The sequence below is a fragment of the Carettochelys insculpta genome, chromosome 17 (assembly GCF_033958435.1).
Source record: "Carettochelys insculpta isolate YL-2023 chromosome 17, ASM3395843v1, whole genome shotgun sequence".
Classification (NCBI taxonomy): domain Eukaryota; kingdom Metazoa; phylum Chordata; order Testudines; family Carettochelyidae; genus Carettochelys; species Carettochelys insculpta.
The window spans coordinates 33364854-33382834 of NC_134153.1; the positions used below are offsets into that span (position 1 = coordinate 33364854).

The following is a 17981-nucleotide window of genomic DNA, read 5'->3' on the forward strand; positions in this document are numbered from 1 at the left end:
CCATTGCAAGGCCAGCATGGAACCTGTGCAGCTTAAAACAGTTGTGGTGCATATTGTGAGCACTTTACACATTTTGTGCTGTGGTATCTGGAGAGCCCAAGCAGATGTGAGCATAATGAAGACTCCTAGGATAAGGACATATATGAAAGGGAGCCACTGGAGAGGGGGAATAGGGAGATTGCTGGCTGCATTTGATGTTTTGTATATAGTGGAGCAGCAATTCTGGTGCCATGAAATGAGTTCAGACTGGGGGGACTGCATTGCTCTGCAGGTATGGGACAATCACTAGTGGCTACTAACTTCTGCACGCCTAAAGCCACTTTCATGGAACTTTGTGAATTGGTTTCCCTTGCTCGGAAGCACTATGATATCAAAATGAGACCTTCTCTGACAGTTAAGAAGCATTTGGCCATTGCTTTGTGGAAGTTTGCAACACCAGAGCAAACTGGACAGTGGGCAAATCTGTAGTGGGGACTGCTGTAATCTATGTAGCAAAGACAATCAGTACCCTTCTGTTATAAAAGACACTGACGCTGGGAAATGCGTAGGACAGAGTAGATGGCTTTGCTGCAGTGGGGTTTCCTACCTGCAGCAGAGTGATAGATGGAATGCACATTTCTGTCCAGGCACCAGACCACCTTGCCACAGAGTACAAAATGCAAGGGGTACTTCTCCATGGTATGGCAGACATTGGTGGGTAAGAAGGGCCATTTCAGCAACATAAATGTGGGAGGATCTGGAAAGGTGCATGATGTGTGCATCTTTAGGAATTTTGGTCTGTTTAGAAATCTGCAAAGTGCAACTTTATTCCCAGATCAGAAAATAACCACTGGAGATATGGGGATGCCAGTAGTGATCCTGAGTGATCCAGCTTACCCTTTGCTTCCTTGGCTCATTAAGGCATACACAACAGACTGGACCACAGTAAGGAGCAATTCATGTATAGTCTGAGAAAGTGCAGAATGGTAGTGGAATGTACCTTTGGCCATTTCAAAGCCAGATTCAGGAGCCTCTGGACTCCGTTAGATCTCAGTGAAGGCAGTTTGCCCTTGTGGTGGCAGACTGTTGTGTGCTTAATAATTTATGTGGAAGCAAGGTGGAAAATTTCTTGCCAGGCTTGAGGGCAGAGGCAGACCATCTGGTCAGTCCCTATGAGCAGTCGGATACCAGGACAATAAGGAGAACACAATCAGGGGCGGTGTGTATCAGGCAGGTTTTGGAAAAACAGCTTTTTGAATGACAGTCATGTCTGTTGCTCTTAAGAAGGTGCCACCTGAATTATGTATGCTTGACTATAAAGCTTGAAAACCACCTCTTCCCCTTTGCAATACAAGCAATAAAAACACTTGGGTAATCATTTTTATTCAGTGGACACTAAAGGAGTTCATGGAATGAGCTTTGGGGGTGGGTAAGCAAGGGCATTTTGCCATCACAGATGGAGGAATGTCAACCTTCTACTGTCAGAAGAGTCCCTGGGAGTTGAATGCAATGCTGCTCTTGTCTCCCTCCCAATCTCTGCCCATCCCACCCCCACAGTCTGTGGTGCTGATGGTGTGGAAATTGGGGAATGTGGTGAGGACAACATGTGGTTTCATGGGATGCAGTTGGGTTTTCTGCTCCTGTACCAGGTACCGCAGGAGCTCTGTTTTCTGCCTCATCAGCTGCACCATCTCTTCCTGGCTCTACAGCTCATGTGTGAGGCCTCTCCTTACAGCCCAATCAGCTTGTGTCTCCTCCAGAGTGGTTTTCCTCCACACATTTAACTGTGCCATGTCTTTGCAGGAGGCTGCCATGTGCTCTAGGAACATGTCTTCCCACATTTGTTTTCTCCCGTGGGTCTGTGCCAGTTTAATAGCTGATGTGGGAGGGGGCACTGGTCAAAGAGCTCACTGTTGAGCACACTGCAACAAAACATAAAAGTGAAGGCCAGACATTAAGGAGATAAATTTACTGTAGGTAAGTTTAATAACACACAGAGGACTGTTATGAATGAACCTCCATGAAAAACAATAGGCATGTATTCCCTGCTAGGAGAAATTCTGGCTTTTAAGCATCCTTTGTGCAGCTGGTGCTACACAGAGATATTAAGAGACTTGCTTGACAGTTCACGTCCAGCCATGGTAAGGCACGCACTGGGGACACAGTTCCAAGCCTGTGATGGCAGAAGCAGTTTCTGCAGCTGTGTATGCTGTAGTTTGGTGGGAGTGGGTGGCCTAGGTGCTGTTCGTGTCCATCACCTTGTGCTTCTCCTTCTCCTTTGCTGGGGCATTGAGCTTCTCTCTTTTCCCCCCCCGCCCCCCAAGGGCACAGGGGAAGAAAGGTGGGGGAGCAAGGATGGTAAAGCAGTTGTGCTCTTGGGGCTTTGTGTCTCTCACAGTCATGACATGCTTCTACTATCTGCTCTGCTGGGAGAGTGAAAATTTCCCTTCCCCTAGTGGCCTGGTGAAGGGAGTGGGTGGTCTGGGTATGGTGTAGCAGCTTGCGATCTCCTCCTTGCTGCCGTTTTGGGCAGCACATGCTTTTTTCCCTTCCCTTCCCTTGCTTCTCTGCTGGGACAGTGAAAATGTCCCTGGATAAGAGAGAGGGGTGGTCCGGAGCATCTTTTGCTCCCATGGCAGAGCAGCTAGTGCTAGTTTAATGTTCCTTCCCCTGCCTCTTCTAGGTTGCAAAAAAGACAGTCTGCTTAGAATAAGAAAAACTTATAAGGAACAAATGCTGACTCAATGTGGGCACAGGACCAGTCTTTCTGCTACACTATTCTGACTCCAGGTTACTTACTGGTGGTTTGGCATGAAAAGGTGTTCCACTGAGGAGACTGGAATAAGGCAGGCCTCCCCTAAAATCTTATGAGAAGAATTAGAGTGCCTGTCTGAGAGCTTTATGGAGATGTGCAAGAAGTATCGGCATTCCGTCCCCAAGCACGTTAACAAGCTGTTCTGGGGTCCTGGGCTGTGTAGGTGCAGCACCCACCACAGACCACAACCACTTGCCTTAACCCATTTGCTGCATTATTAGAAATGAGAACTCACCAGAAGTACCCTCTCCACTATCAGGACCTGACTGCAAAGTGTCCTGGAAGGAGAGGTAGAGATCCAGTGTTGCAGAAAGCTCTTGATTGTCGGTGAGATCACCTGCTCCATTTGCCTGTTGTCCATTTTCCATTTCATCCTCTTCCTCCTCCACCATGTCCTTCATGCTATTGCCAAGGGAATCCTGAGGAATCTCCTCAGAGGTATCCCCAGACTGTTTGAGGACACTCCTTAGAACCCCATCCAGCTGCTCATAGAAGCAGCATGTTTGCAGGGATGACCCAGAACGTGCATTTACTTCCTTTGTTTTATCATACTCTTCTTTTTTTGCATGGCACTGCTGGGTATTGCTGGTGCATCCTTTTTCCTCCATGCCGAGAGAGGGAATGCCAGTGGCTGCAGACGGACTTTGCTTGTGCTCCAGCGCACACCTGAAACAAAAGTTAAAAATAATCTGTAAATAGTTTCTTTCTTTTTTCAGCATTTTTAAGAGTTTTCTGTATTGTATATAGTTTAAAAAAAAGGGAGAAAGAAGGGAGAAAAGGAGGAGTTTTTAATGAGTTAAAAGTTATATGTGAGTTGCTCAGGAATTGTTCTTATTGACTGTTAATGGTGTTTTCAGGAAGGTCACCAATGGATTATAGTTTCATCTACTACTATAGTATATGCCGTCATGTGCCGGCAATGCCCCACTGCAATTTGCATTGGCCAAAATGGACAGTCTCTCCGTAAAAGAATAAGTGGACATAGATCAGATATCAGGAACGGTGGTGTGCAGAGGCCGGTGGGTGAGTGCTTCTGTCTCCCTGGACACTCAGTGGCAGATGTAAGGGTGACAGTTCTGAAACAAAGACATTTAAAAAATCAAATGGAGACAGAAATCTCTGATTTGCAGTTCATTTGCAGGTTTGACTCCATTAACCAAGGATTAAACAGAGACTGGTGGTGGCTTGCAGCTTACAAAATCAGCTTCTCTGCCCTGGGTGTTAATATCTCCCCATTAGACTCTGACAAAGGCTCACATCCCCCTGTCTGATCTAACTTGTTTTTTCCTCTTTTGATAAGTACTATTGATACTGGGCCATTTCCACCTTGCTGAATAGACCTTGTCAGTTCTGGCCCTCCCTTTTACTGGGACCCCAGTCTTTAAATACCCCTCTGAAACCCCCCCACTCATGCATCTGATGAAGTGGGTTTTTGCCCGTGAAAGCTTATGCTCCAAAATATGTTAGTCTATAAGGTGCCATAAGACTTCTTGTTGTTTTCGAAGCTACAGACTAACACAGCTAACTCTGATACATAACACTGATTGTATATCATTTGCCATATCAATAATATGGCGCACCGCTGTGTTGTTTAACAGAGGAATACACTTGGTTTTGTTTGCAGCTGTGCCTCACTCCACACTACACCCACAACATCCAAAATACAGGGCTATATAAGACTTTCTGCAATGGTGTGAGCTTCGCCTGCCATGACTGTTCTCCCACTTGCTAGATGTGATGATTCCAGTAACTTACCTTTTAATATAGTTTCGTGTGCATGAATCCTTGCATTTTTTTCAGCTTCTTGCGCTTAGCAGCAAAGAAGGACACATCTTTGCATGTTTACTCCAAAGGTGCTTCTTTGTTTTGGCTGGTAGACGCAAGCTATTTTGCAAGATTTTCTTGCAAATGACACAAAGGGGATCAGGACAGTCCTCAGACCCTGTCCATGTAAAGCCAGGAGAGAGAGAGCTTTTGTCATACTTTTTTTTTTTAATAGACCTCCTATCGGCTAGCTCTAGCATTTCTGGTGACTTGTTTGGCACTGGCATTTCACTTTCAACACTTATACTCAGATTATTGCTCACATGGATACTTGGGGACAGGTAATTGTTGGCTTTGTACCTTGTTCCCATACTTCCAATGTCATTGTCACCATGTGCATTTTCTTGTTGCAAGTTGTTTGAGGACACAGCTGTAAGAACACCACAATCTCTTGCAGTGAGCCAGTTTTCAGCAACAATCCACTGAATTTGAATAATACTTAATGTAACTGTTGTAACTTTCACAACCTTAATTTGCTGAAAATTGTTAAATTATTCAAAACATGAACACACATCACACACACATCAGCAGTAATGACTTTTCACAAAACCTATCAAGTCCTGCCTCAGCTTATATTTTGTGGCTTTATTTACAGGAAATGAGGCCAGTAGTCTGTTAGGTACAGACTGGTATGGATGAAATCCTGTGTTTCTGAGATTCCCATTTAACGTAGGGCCTATTTTGTTAAGTACAGTAGTCCCCCAAGTTATGTGCACTTTGTGTAAGTTGCGGGGGGGCACTTTTTTTCTGGTGTTCCTCCACCTTTTTTCTCGAGCTGCTGCTGCCATTATGGAGCTCCTTTTGAAATGGCGGGGGGGTTAGCCTGGCACTGGGTTCATGCCATGGGAGGGTGCAGGGAGGTTAAGCCTGGGGTGGGTTAGGAAGGCGGCGGGGGGGAGTTTAGCCGGGGCCAGGACGTATTGAGCCAGGGCCAGGGGGTTGAGCTGCAGCAGGTATGTGGGGTTGGGAGGTTCGAGCTGGGATTGGGGAGGTTGAGCCACGGTGGCATGGGGCTGGGAGATTTGAGCTAGGGGGAGGAGGGCAGTGTTAAGCCAGGACCAGGCGGATGAGCCATGGTTTACTGTAAGTTTAAGCCAGCAGTGAGCAAAACTGTAAAATTGAGCAAATTGCACCCCAAAATTTATTTTTTCCTCTAACAATGGGGATGAGAGATGACCATTAATCAATTTCACTGGTGGAACACTTTGCACTAACTCATGCCTGAACATAGTTTGGGAACCACTGAGTTATCTTATAGAGTGGGGATGAATGGGTGGGGTGCAAAATATCCAAAAAAAAAAATGGAAACATCTTTGTCTCATGCTCTGGTAATAGAGATGTTCAAATGTAACTTTACCAGAGTTCACCCAGAAAGTTCACATTTTGCCTGGGGAGGATCATTAAAAAATTTCAGCTGAAAGTTTCTTGGACTGTTAAAAATCTAGAGCCAGAGGTTTAGAATAAAAGTGGCATTTTAACATCACTATTTCAATGGGCTTTATTCAGAATGATTTTTAAATATACAAGTAGTACCCTTTTTACATTTTTACAGTTAAAAGTGTATTTTGAAATATACAGGTAGTAAAGGGGGCCCAAGAGGTAGAATACCAGTTACATTCTGAACTGACATTCTTCCTCGAGTGTCCCCGTGGGTGCTCCAAGATAGGTGTCAGGCTCGCCCTGGCGCCGCAGGTCGGATCTTTTCAGCAGTTTCTGCCGGACCGTGCATGCGCCGGCGCGCGCCGCTCCCTTGCGCGCTCCCAGCCGAGTGCGCAATCTGGTCCCCGCCAGTTCCTCTTTAACCGCCATCGGCTGCAGACGGAATCCGCTCAGGCTACGGCCAGAGTTAGCGTATTTAATGTTTTTAAAGTGTTTAGAGCTTCTTTTTTAGTCTTTAGCTTAATTTAGCTTGTTATTGTTTTCAAAAAAAAAAAGAGTAAAAAGTAAAGTTTTACAGCCTTTGTAGCGAGCGGAGCAGCGGAGGCCCGGGGACGTAAGGCCATTAGGCCTCCTGCCACGGCAGGCTGAGTCCGAGAGGGGAACAGGCACAGAGAAGGTGCTAAGTACCCTATTAACAACTCAAAGACTCACCACAATGTCCTCTTCAGGTTTCAAAGTGTGAGTCATGCTGCAAAGCGATGCCGGCCTCCGATGGGCACAGAAATGCTCCTTCTGCGCAAAGCTCACAGCCAGAGCAAGGAAGGACAGAGAGATGCGGCTGAAAATGCTGCTCTTTGACAAGGCCCTCCAGCCAGACGCGCCGGAGCGGCCTCAGCAGGAGGGACCTGCAGGGGCCCATAAAAGGAAAGCTGCTTCCCTAGCCCCATCAGCGCAACAACGGAGGAAGCTTTCACCAACCCGATCCCTGCCGGCAGCCACAGCGAGTGGGACGGGTGGAGCGCATAGCCCCCAGCCGCAGTCACAGCTGAGCGGGAGCGGCGCGGAGATGCACGTGGCAGAGGCTGAGCCTCCGATAATCAAACAGCCGCCCCGCACCGTGGGCAGGGCGGCGGCCGGGCAAGCGCCGGAACCGGCGGCACCGCAGCTAGCGGCACCGACCTCCAGGGAACCGGTGGTGCAGAGCTCACAGGCACGCGGCCTGCAGGCACCTGGGGAGACCACCCGCGCGGCACCGCAGCGGGGCCGAGATCCCTGACGCGGAAAGGGGCGGAGCCAACCCCACAGGGGAGGGGAAAGGCAGCACAGAAAACCCGGCACCGCAGCCCTTCTCCAGACAGGGCTGCAGGGCTACTCGCTCTAAGCCCTCCACTTATGCTGCAGACTCCAACGAGGCGGCAGGGGTCACCTCCAGTATACCCTGAGCCCCCATCCCCGTTCCTACAGCCAGCATCACCATGGCTTGGACCATCATCGCCCTTCCTGGGGTTTGAACCTCTGGAGTACTGCCACAAATCAGTCTCTCCATTATCTCAATCACCCAGACGATCTCGCTCCCCCAGACGCAGGGGGTATGCGCCTCCAGAGTCGTCCAGGTCTCCATCTCCGGAACAGTGCCCGTGTTGCCATGGTCGCCCCTATCAGGCGGGGCATAGACACCATAGGCATACTCCCAGGGACAGATCCCCCCAGACGTTTGAATATCCCTGAGGGCAATCGTGGACGGGGACGGAAACGCAGATGTCTCAGGGGCAGTTGATTCTGGAACCCTGAGATTTTCCCTCACAAGTATCTAGCGAGAGGATGTATCACCGTCAACAGGACCCAGAGGGGTCCAGAGAGGCTTACCCTAGCAGTTCCTCGCTATCTTCCCCTGACGAGGCCACGGCCCCAGGGGACGTCCCTCCTCCGGACGATCTCAAACAGTTCCAAGAGCTGTTTAAAAGGGTGGCCTTCACGCAAGGCATCCAAACAACAGAGGTGCAGGAGAAACACCATAAGCTCCTTAAAAACCTGAGACCTCCGGCCTCTTCCAAAATAGCTATTCTGCTGATGAAGCAATCATGGAGTCCGCCACCACAATATGACAGACCCCTGCGTCCACTCCGCCTATAAACAAGAGAGCGGATAAGAAGTACTTCGTCCCGACGAAGGGCATGGAGTTTCTGTTCAGCCACCTGCAACCAAATTCTCTTGTGGTGGAATCGTCTCAACAGAGGTTGAAAACTTCTCAGTACAAGACAGGGGGAACGGACAAGATGCCAAGAAATTAAGAGTTGTTCGGCGGAAAGGTCTGCTCCTCCTCTACCCTACTGTTGAGAGTGGCGAATTACGCAGCGCATCTAGCAAACCATAATTTCGACAACTACTCCAGGCTGACTTCCCTCATGGACTCGCTTCCAGAGGACAAGAAGCCGGTGCTCAAGGCCATCGTGCGAGAAGGCTATGCAGCCTCGAGGACAGGAGTTCAGATCGCCCTAGTCGTAGTGGATACGGCAGCACGCTCAACAGCTACGGCAGTGGTCATGAGCAGGGAGTCCTGGCTCCAGACATCGGGTATCCCAAGGGATCTGCAGGCGAAGATCGTTGATCTCCCCTTTGACACGCAGAAGCTGTTTGCAGTATCAACCACAGTGTCCCCAGTACCACAGGGACTACAGGCAAGGGCGACATCAACAGCACCAACAGTACAGAACTCCCAGGCGACGTTCTCAACAGAGCCATGCATCCTCGGGGCAGGGCCAAAGGCCACAGGTTTGACACACAGATCGAGGGCTGCACTATCACTACCATCGCGCAATGTCATCCGAAGCTACTGTTCCACCATCGCCTCTGACCATTCTACGACCAGTGGCAAAAGATCACCACAGACAAATGGGTACTGGAGATCATGGCCACGGGTTACGCGATTCCCTTCCAGTCGCTCCCACCGCCACGACCTCCACCCAGACCCCACCTAAAGGACGCCTCCCAGGAAGCGAGACTCAAGCAGGAGGCAGGCCATCTTATGCTTATAGGGACAGTGGAAAGAGTGCCGGAGCAACTCCGAGGGAAAGGGTTCTACTCAAGATACTTCCTCACAGAGAAAAAGACAGGAGGCTGGAGGCCCAGCCTAGATCTTTGAGGCCTCAGCCAGTACTTGCACAAGCAACGCTTTCGGATGATCACAGTCGCCTCTATACTTACGGCACTGGATGATGGAGATTGGTTCGCAGCCCTTGACTTACAAGACGCGTATTCCCACATAACTATTCACCCGGCTCACAGGCGTTTTCTCCGGGTTATGGTAGGCAAAGAACATTTTCAGTACAAGGTTCTGCCATTCGGCCTCTCCTCGGCCCCCAGAGTCTTCACCAAGACCTTGGCAGTGGTGTCAGCCTACCTGCACAGACCAGGGAGTGTTTATATTCCCATATCTGAAAAAAAAAAAAAAAAAAAAAAGACTGCCTACTGAAAGGGGCCTCGAAGGAGGAGGTACTTCGCATGATACGCGTCACAGCAGACACGTTCTCTTCGCTGGACCTGGTCATCAATTTGGCAAAATCAAAGATAGACCTCGCACAGGACATAGAGTTCATAGGGGCACGTATAAATTCCATCGCAGCAAGGGTTTATCTACCAGATGCCCGCTTTCGTGCCATTGGTTCCCTCGTGCAGGTCATCACCTTCAGCCCTACAGTGCCAGTTCTGACGTGCTTACAGCTGCTGGGCCACATGGCAGCAGCAACGTTTGTGGTACAGAATGCCCGATTGCATAGGTGCAGCATGCAGCACTGGCTGGCGAGTGTCTACAAACCGGCAGCACACACCGTCCACAGGGTGGTGTCACCCACGACAGAGGTGCACAGATCCCTGCAATGGTGCGTGAACCCCAAGAACATGCTAACAGGGGTGCCCTTTCACCAACCACAGATATCTGTTTTTCTCACTACTGATGCCTCCCACATAGGGTGGGGAGCACACATGGGTGAAAAGGTGACGCAAAGGCTGTGGTCCTCCACAGAACAGTCACTGCACATAGATATACTGGAGCTCAGAGCAGTGTTCAATGCCTGCAAACACTTTCGAGACCATATACAAGGCAAGTAGTCGGGATCAGTACAGACAGTACCTCCACCATGTTTTATATAAATCGGCAAGGAGGAGCTCGGTCCCGTGCCTTATGTGCGGAAGCAGTCCGATTGTGGAACTGGTGCATCGCCAACAATATAACCTTGAAAGCCTCATATTTACCAGGCGCTCACAATGTGAAGGCAGACCAGCTGAGCGGGCGCTTCGCACTCACACACGAGTGGCAGATCCGTTCCGATCTGCTATGACCGATTTTTCACGCATGGGGATTTCCCCAGGTAGACCTGTTTGCCACTCAACACAACAAGAAGTGCCCACAATAGTGCTCCAGGGCAGGACTGGGACGGGGGTCCCTGGGGGATGCATTCGTGATCTCGTGGAGGGGCCCCCTGCTCTACGCCTTTACTCCCACAGTGCTTATCCACAAAGTCTTGCAGAAAGCCAGGAGAGAGAGAGCCCGAATGATCCTAGTAGTCCCAACGTGGGATTGACAGCAGTGGTTCCCCTTACTTCTGCGCATGTCGGACCATCCACCGATGCCCCTCCCGGTGGCGCCGGATCTGCTCATGCAAGTCCAGGGGTCCATAGTGCATCCACACCCCCGAGGCCTGCGACTGCAAGCATGGTTAATCCATGGCTCAGCTCCCTAGAGAGCACGTGTACGGAGGGAGTGCAACAAGTCCTAGAAAGTAGCAGGAGGACTTCCACCAGGAAGCCCTATAAGCAAAAATGGACTCGATTCACTGCATGATGTTCTACCAAGCAATTAGCCCCCCTTGCTGCGCATATACCTGTAATACTAGAGTATTTACTGGACCTCAAGAGAGGCAGACTCTCCCTATCCTCGTTGAAGGTCCACCTTGCCGCTATATCGGCTTTCAGACATGAAGAGGAAGGGCACACGGTGTTTGCCCATCCCATGGTTATCAGGTTCCTCAAAGGGCTGGTAAACCTATACCCCCCTGGGAAACCGCTTCCACCTTCGTGGAGCTTGGACCTGGTGCTTAATGCGCTGATGGCACCACCGTTTGAACCCTTAACCATGGTTTCCCTCCATCTCCTTACGATAAAGACGACCTTCCTTCTTGCAATCACGTCAGCTCACAGGGTGAGCGAGCTTGCGGCAGTTATGGCAACGCCACCCTGCACAGTAATTTCCAAGGAGGCGGTAACCTTACGGCTGCATCCAGCCTTTGTTCCCAAAGTTTCTTCAGAGTTTCATATTAATGAACCTATAGTTTTACCCTCGTTTATCCAAAGCCTCATAACTCCAACAAAGAGGCACGCCTACACCTCCTGGACGTGAGGAGGGCGCTGGCTTTCTATATAGACAGGACTAAGTCCTTCCGGAAAACGGATAGACTCCTAGTCTCTCTCGCTCCCAAATCAAAAGGAGAAGGTCTCTCTTCGCAGAGAATCTCGAAGCACGTCGTATCGTGCATAAAAATGTGCTACGAACTTAGACTCCTTTACAGGCCCCGCCTAGGGCTCACTCCACTAGGGCGGTGGCGGCATCAACAGCCTTTTTCAAGGGCATTGCGCTAAAAGGCATTTGCAGAGTGGCGACCTGGTCATCCTATGACACCTTCGCCAAGCATTATGCCCTTCACAGGGTATTCCAAGAGGATACCTGTGTCTCGACAGCGGTCCTCTCGGGGACAAGCTGCACATAATCCGATTACCCACCTCCTATCTTGGGTTACTGCTGGGTGTCACCTATCGTGGAGCACCCCTGGGGACACTCGGAAGAAAGAGAAGTTACTCACCGTAATAACGATGGTTCTTCGAGATGTGTCCCCGTGGGTGCTCCACCACCCGCCCATCCTCCCCGCTTCGGATCTCTGTTCAGTATTTTTCAGGAGCATCCGAGGCGGTTGGTCAAGGAACTGGTGGGGACCGGATTGCGCACACAGCCGGGAGTGTGCAAGGGAGCGGCGCGCGCCAGCGCATGCGCGGTCCAGCAGAAACTGCTGAAAAGATCCGACCTGCGGCGCCGGGGCGAGCCCGACACCTATCGTGGAGCACCCACGGGGACACATCTCGAAGAACCATCGTTACTACGGTGAGTAACTTCTCTTTCTCAATGTATAACTCATATCGTACGTTTATAAAATTACATTCTATACAGACATAAAGGGTATAAAAGTTTAACCACTAATAGTAAATTGTTACACAGTTGGCTCAAAAATATGCTGATGAAATCTTTCTATCACATCTTACTATTTAGCATTCTGAGTGTTCAACATATTTTATAGGAAAAATGTTCGAAAAAATGTTTGGAATGAAAAAAAAAAATCTTAGTGGGACATTTTATCATATCCTTGGTTCTGTATAGCCAAAGCCTTAGGTAGCTTTCCCCCTCCCCCAGGCAGGGGAGAGGGGGCAGCGAGAGAAGGAGGTTTTGGTTTTGGTTAAATCTGGAAGGGGAAAGAAAGTAAAACTAATCTAAAATTTTTCTAAAAGAAAATCAAAATGTCTTTTGTTATACATAAAAATATTGTGATCATAAAGTCTGATACAATGGGTTCTACAAGAATTAAAAGTGCTGTATGTCCCAGTAGAAAGCTGGGAATCTCCCCTCTCTGGTGATACAATCATTTCTAGCTCAGTGGCGTGGTACCAAGTCACTTTTACCATTGGTCCAGGCTTGCCATCTGTGTTTGTTGCCTTGTAGAGATGAACTCATTGATTTAGACAGGTGACAAGTCTGTAGGTTATCAAACTCTATTTGGGAAGTTCTGTTTGTTCTGATTTCTAAAATGGTAAAATTGCTGTAGGTGATTTGGTTTTTTTAAATATATCTGTTTCAAGAACCCTCTTAGTTTTATGGCTTTGGACATAGGTCAGCTGATTAGAATAGTGAATAATAATAGCTTTTTCTATTTCTTTGCAGTTTTAGAGAGTTGGTTGGATTACACAGGTGAACTGGAACCACCAGAACCACTAGCAAGACTCCCACAACTCAAACATTGCATAAAACAGCTTATTATGGACCTAGGCAAGGTGCAACAAATTGCTCTTTGCTGCACAACATGAGACTGGAAAGCTCTTGAAACTGCTGTTGAATATGAAAGCAGTGTGTCTGATATCAACAGCTCCATATATTTTAAATGAAATTAGCATGCTTGATTGCATGTGATGCAGACTGACTTCAGGGATTTGTGAAGAAGTGTGACTTTTGAAAACAACAAGGTTATCCTTAGCTTTTGATCATTTGGGGGTTTACTAAAGCAATTTTAACAATATGTGAGGGGATTTTACTCCTGTCTTCAAGAGTAGTAGCAGGCTGACACATTTTTCTCTTCGATTTTTGCTTCTTAAGATGCTGAATGAAATTTTTTGCATAATTAAACTGACTTAAAATTGTGCCACTGAAGACAAAACAGAGTTCTAAGAGCCAAAAAAGTTTGGTTGACAAAGGTTGTAAATTATGTTCTACAGAGTTTATTTAAGTGACTTGTATACTAGGTCAGGTCATGCTTTATTCCTACTGGTTTATGCACAGCACAGTATTTAATCAATAGACAATGTTATAACAGTTTTCAAGAATAGTAAATATGAATGTCCATCTTTAATTGTAAAGTGTTACATGGAGGTTTGCAAGTAATACTGGCCTAAAACCCAACTTAGGTTAATTTAAATGAAGGTAGAAGAAGGTCACAGTTGGATTGCACTTAGTTGCATAGAAAATGATTGTTTTCTGTATTTATCATGTCACTATCACGTGACTCTCTGGTACTAGGGAAATCCATTTATGTTGTGCTTCTTGTGCATTCTTCAACTTTTAAATTGGCCATATTGTGCCTCCTGAATTAGTGCTACTGGTCGTGACAGTGCACGTGCTATGTCTGAAAGATGAGAGATGTACCAGAAGTTCCAAACTTCAGGTGTTCAATAGACATTATGTAGTTTTCTACCAATTGGTTCATTGCCATTCCGGATATATTTTGAAATGTAGAATTTTTTTCACTACTCTAAACATGTTCATTGTAAAGACTTACTATGAATGTGTGGTTTTGGGAATCAATTTTTATATTTGTTTAAATAAAACCTCAAAAGCTATGCATGAGGTACTATCCTCACAGACAGTAAGTGAGGTATAATGTTAAATAGTGTATGTTCTTAAAGTCGGTTTTTATATTTTTGTTTTTATTTTCTAGTTCTAGTATTTTGTGAGATCAAGATGAAAATGCTGCTTAAGTTGAAGATACATTATATAGTATTGTTTGAAATGTTGGTGTTTGATATGTTACAGGCATTTTTCGTGCAGATCATACCTCCGTAAGTAATAGTTACAATTTTAGTTTTTTGTCCCAAATGTTGCTGAGTGTAACTTCACTGTGGAAAATGGTAAACTGTTCTTGTATTGATTGAGAGGGTATCCTGAAAAGGTAGGATTTTTCTGTTATCTTGATCTTTCTTATAGTTCTATTTGTGATGGTACCACCAAAGGATAACATTAAAGCACAGTTGTAATCAAAAGACCCATATGTGTACAAATTGTTAATTATGGATATATGAATCTGTAAAGTTTATATGCTGCAAAGAATAATGATTTACTATGTAAACTTGAACTATTTGCTGTTATTAGAGGAATAATAATATCTACAATGACTATTTTGATCCGTTTAGTTCCTTCTGAAAATGGAATAACTTGACTACTCAAGACGGTAGTTAAGGCTTTAATGCCAAGACTCATTTCAGGGAATAATTTATGTCTCACCATTTTATCACACTAGTTGGTATAAAAACTTATTTTGCTGTAACAGCTGGAATAAAATGTATATGATCTTAAATGTTACTTTGCTTTCTGAAGCTCAAAACAAATACTTAAGCCATGTCATTCTTCTTAGTGATATCTGAATTATGAGTAGCAAACAGAAATAACCAGATGCCAAGAAAAGTATCCATACTAGGGTTTTAAACAACAGCTGTGAAGTGTTTTATCAGGTCACTGTTTTACCAGTGTTATTCCCTGTTCAGAATCTGTATAATGAGCATTCAAACTTGAAAATGATTAAATACACATTCGTTTGTTAACAAATCAGTTTTATTACAGTTTAAAGACTTGGAATGGTCATTCCTCAAGTTTTTTTTTCTCCAGAATAATTGTGGAGAACTCATTTTAATTTTGTTTTGCCAGGTTACTTTTTCTCATGGTAAAGAAAATTCCATTTGGTGAACTTAATAGTGATACTGAAGAATTTGTTTTCTTTTAGCAAGATGATTGTATACAGTTGGGAACCCCATGATGACTAAACAGAGCTGGATGACTGAAAATATTTATTGAAATAGACTAGTGCTTTTCACATTTAGGAAGGGTTCTGTATTGTACTCTGCCAGAATTATTTTCTTCCTGTTTTATATGTTTTTCCACATCTTTAGCTCTCCTTATTCTTGACCAACACCATTTTGGTCTAGCAAATAATTTTGTTGTTTCTTCAAATTAGTGGTAAGTGAATGCAACATGGAGCCTTGATAGAATGAGCAAACATTGCACTGTGGATACAAAAGTATATATGTCTTTGTTATGCACTATAAGAACTGAGAGTGTTGTATATAGAATTTTGCTTTGAAGCAATATTTGCAAAACTTGAAAACTTCTGTATCTTGGTGTTTGGAATAAATAAATTTAGCTTTTTGTTGGTTAAGTCTTAGTAAAGTCTATTTCTATTTCAATTTAATGGGTATTCAAGATAGTTGTGCATAAAAAGGTTATTTTAGGACTTTAATGAGACAGATTTCTGTTGGTGAGAGAGAGAAGCTCAGGAGCTTACATAGAGCTCGTCTAAGTTAAGAGATTGTAGTATAGCAGGGTTAATACTGATCCAATACTCAAATCAACCATTTGCTAGAAAAGACCTCCTGAGAAATGTCATATGTAAAGATTCCCAGTAAATAAACTGACATTCCCACAGAATGGGGAGAGACTGTCTAGGAACGACTACAGCAGAAAAGGATCTAGGGATGATAGTGGACCACAAGCTAAATGAGTCAACAGTGTGATGCTGCTGCAAAAAAAGCAAACATGATTCTGGGATGCATTAACAAGTGTGTTGTGAACAAGACAAGAGAAGTCATTCTTCTGCTCTACTCTGCGCTGGTTAGGCCTCAGCTGGAGTATTGTGTCCAATTTTGGGCACTGCAGTTCAAAAAAGATGTGGAGAAACTAGAGAGGGTCCAGAAAAGAGTGACAAGAATGACTAAAGGTCTAGAGAATGTGACCTATGAAAAAAGGTTGAAAGAATTGGGCTTGTTTAGTTTGGAAAAGAGAAGATTGAGGGGAGAGATGATAGCGGTTTTCAGGTATCTAAAAGGGAGTCATAAGGAGGAAGGAGAAAACTTGTTGTTCTTGGCCTCTGAGGATAGAACAAGAGGCAACGGGCTTAAACTGCAGCAAGGGAGGTTTAGGTTGGACGTTAGGAAAAAGTTCCTAACCGTCAGGGCGGTCAAACAGTGGAATGAATTGCCAAGGGAGGTTGTGGAATCTCCATCGCTGGAAATATTTAAGAACAGGTTAGATAGATGTCTGTCAGGGATGGTTTAGATAGTACTTGGTCCTGCCATTGGGGCAGGGGGCTGGACTCAATGGCCTCTCGAGGTCCCTTCCAGTCCTAGTGTTCTATGATTCTATGACTTTTTTCCTGCAGTGTAGTGCTTCAAGGGGAATATTTTATAATATAGTTTTAAAATTAAAAATCCCACCAAAATTAACGGTATACATGTATAGGCTCCAAACAACTATGTAATATTAAAGTAAATGCTTATAAAGCAGTACTTTCATCAATTACCAATCAGGGCCTGACTACTTGAGTTGATGGCATCACAAATGTCTGTCATGGTAAAGAATGCAGCAGGAGAAACGGAGAACACTGAACGTGAGGCTGAACTGATCAGGCTGGAGTGATTTCGAACACTGTGGTTTAGATGAACATATTCATCAGAGCATACGTGCATCTTTGCCCACAAAAGCTTATGCTCTGATAAATCTGTTAGTCTATAAGGTGCCACAGGATTTCTCATTGTTTTTGCAGATACAAACTAACATGGCTACCCCTCTGATACTTGTGGTTTAAATTGCCATTTTTAATCATGATTTAAGTCAGCATTCAGGAAAGCTTGATTTAAATAACCAATTTTGATTTTGTTTTCCATTTGTATTTGGTTTACGTAAAGAGGGGTCTATTGGATAAGAACATGTAATACTGCATTTACAATTAGAACATCTAAATACTGCGTTTACAATAAACTTGGTACATTTTTTTGCTAAATGGGGATGTACTAATACATCCTCTACAAGTAAATATGATACATTTTGCTAAACAAGAGGGTGTGCTGTGTCTACATATGTTTATTTAGGCAACTACTGTTTTTGGCTTAATATATATTTATTCAGATTCTTAATTATTATTGCTTATGGTTAGAAAATGGCGAATCATGCACTTTCCATTTGCCAGGTGAATAAGCTTTTACTTGTGGTTTGCTTCAAACTGCATTTGGATGGAAATTGCTGTTGCACTTCTTTATTTAAATATAATTTATTTTTTAGTTTTATAAACCTTTTAAATAATGTGGTTAATTTTTTTAATGTTTATCAAAACATATTTTGTATTTAAAATCAGCTGGTTTAGCAAACAATGGGAGTGAATTGAACCAATTGTCTCTGATAAGCCCTTGAAGATTTTTCTTCCCACTTCTTTTCATTTTCTCATATAGGAATAGTCTTATCTGCTTTTGCAACTCACAATTGATTTGAATTTTTAGAATAAATTAGCGCAGAGGTCGGCAACCAAAAAAGCAAGAAGAGCTGGTTTTTTTTTTTTAAATTAGGTAAAAAATGAATTCAAGAGCTGCAATGCATGAGAATGTGAGATGGTTCTTGTAAAGTTATGGC

General features: G+C 45.1%; 1 protein-coding gene across 4 annotated transcripts in view; it reads left to right on the plus strand.

The window, feature by feature from the left end:
- PHF20 (PHD finger protein 20) overlaps positions 1-15817 on the plus strand; it is a 230776-nt gene extending 214959 nt beyond the window's left edge. For 3 of the 4 annotated variants that reach the window (XM_075012108.1, XM_075012109.1, XM_075012110.1), the window contains one exon: positions 12981-15816. In XM_075012108.1, coding sequence (XP_074868209.1) covers positions 12981-13123 — 143 coding nt within the window. In that variant the 3' untranslated portion in view covers positions 13124-15816. Of the gene's footprint in view, positions 1-12980 lie in introns of all 4 variants that reach the window. The other variant, XM_075012107.1, reaches the window with a different exon arrangement.
- Positions 15818-17981: the final 2164 nt, after the last annotated feature.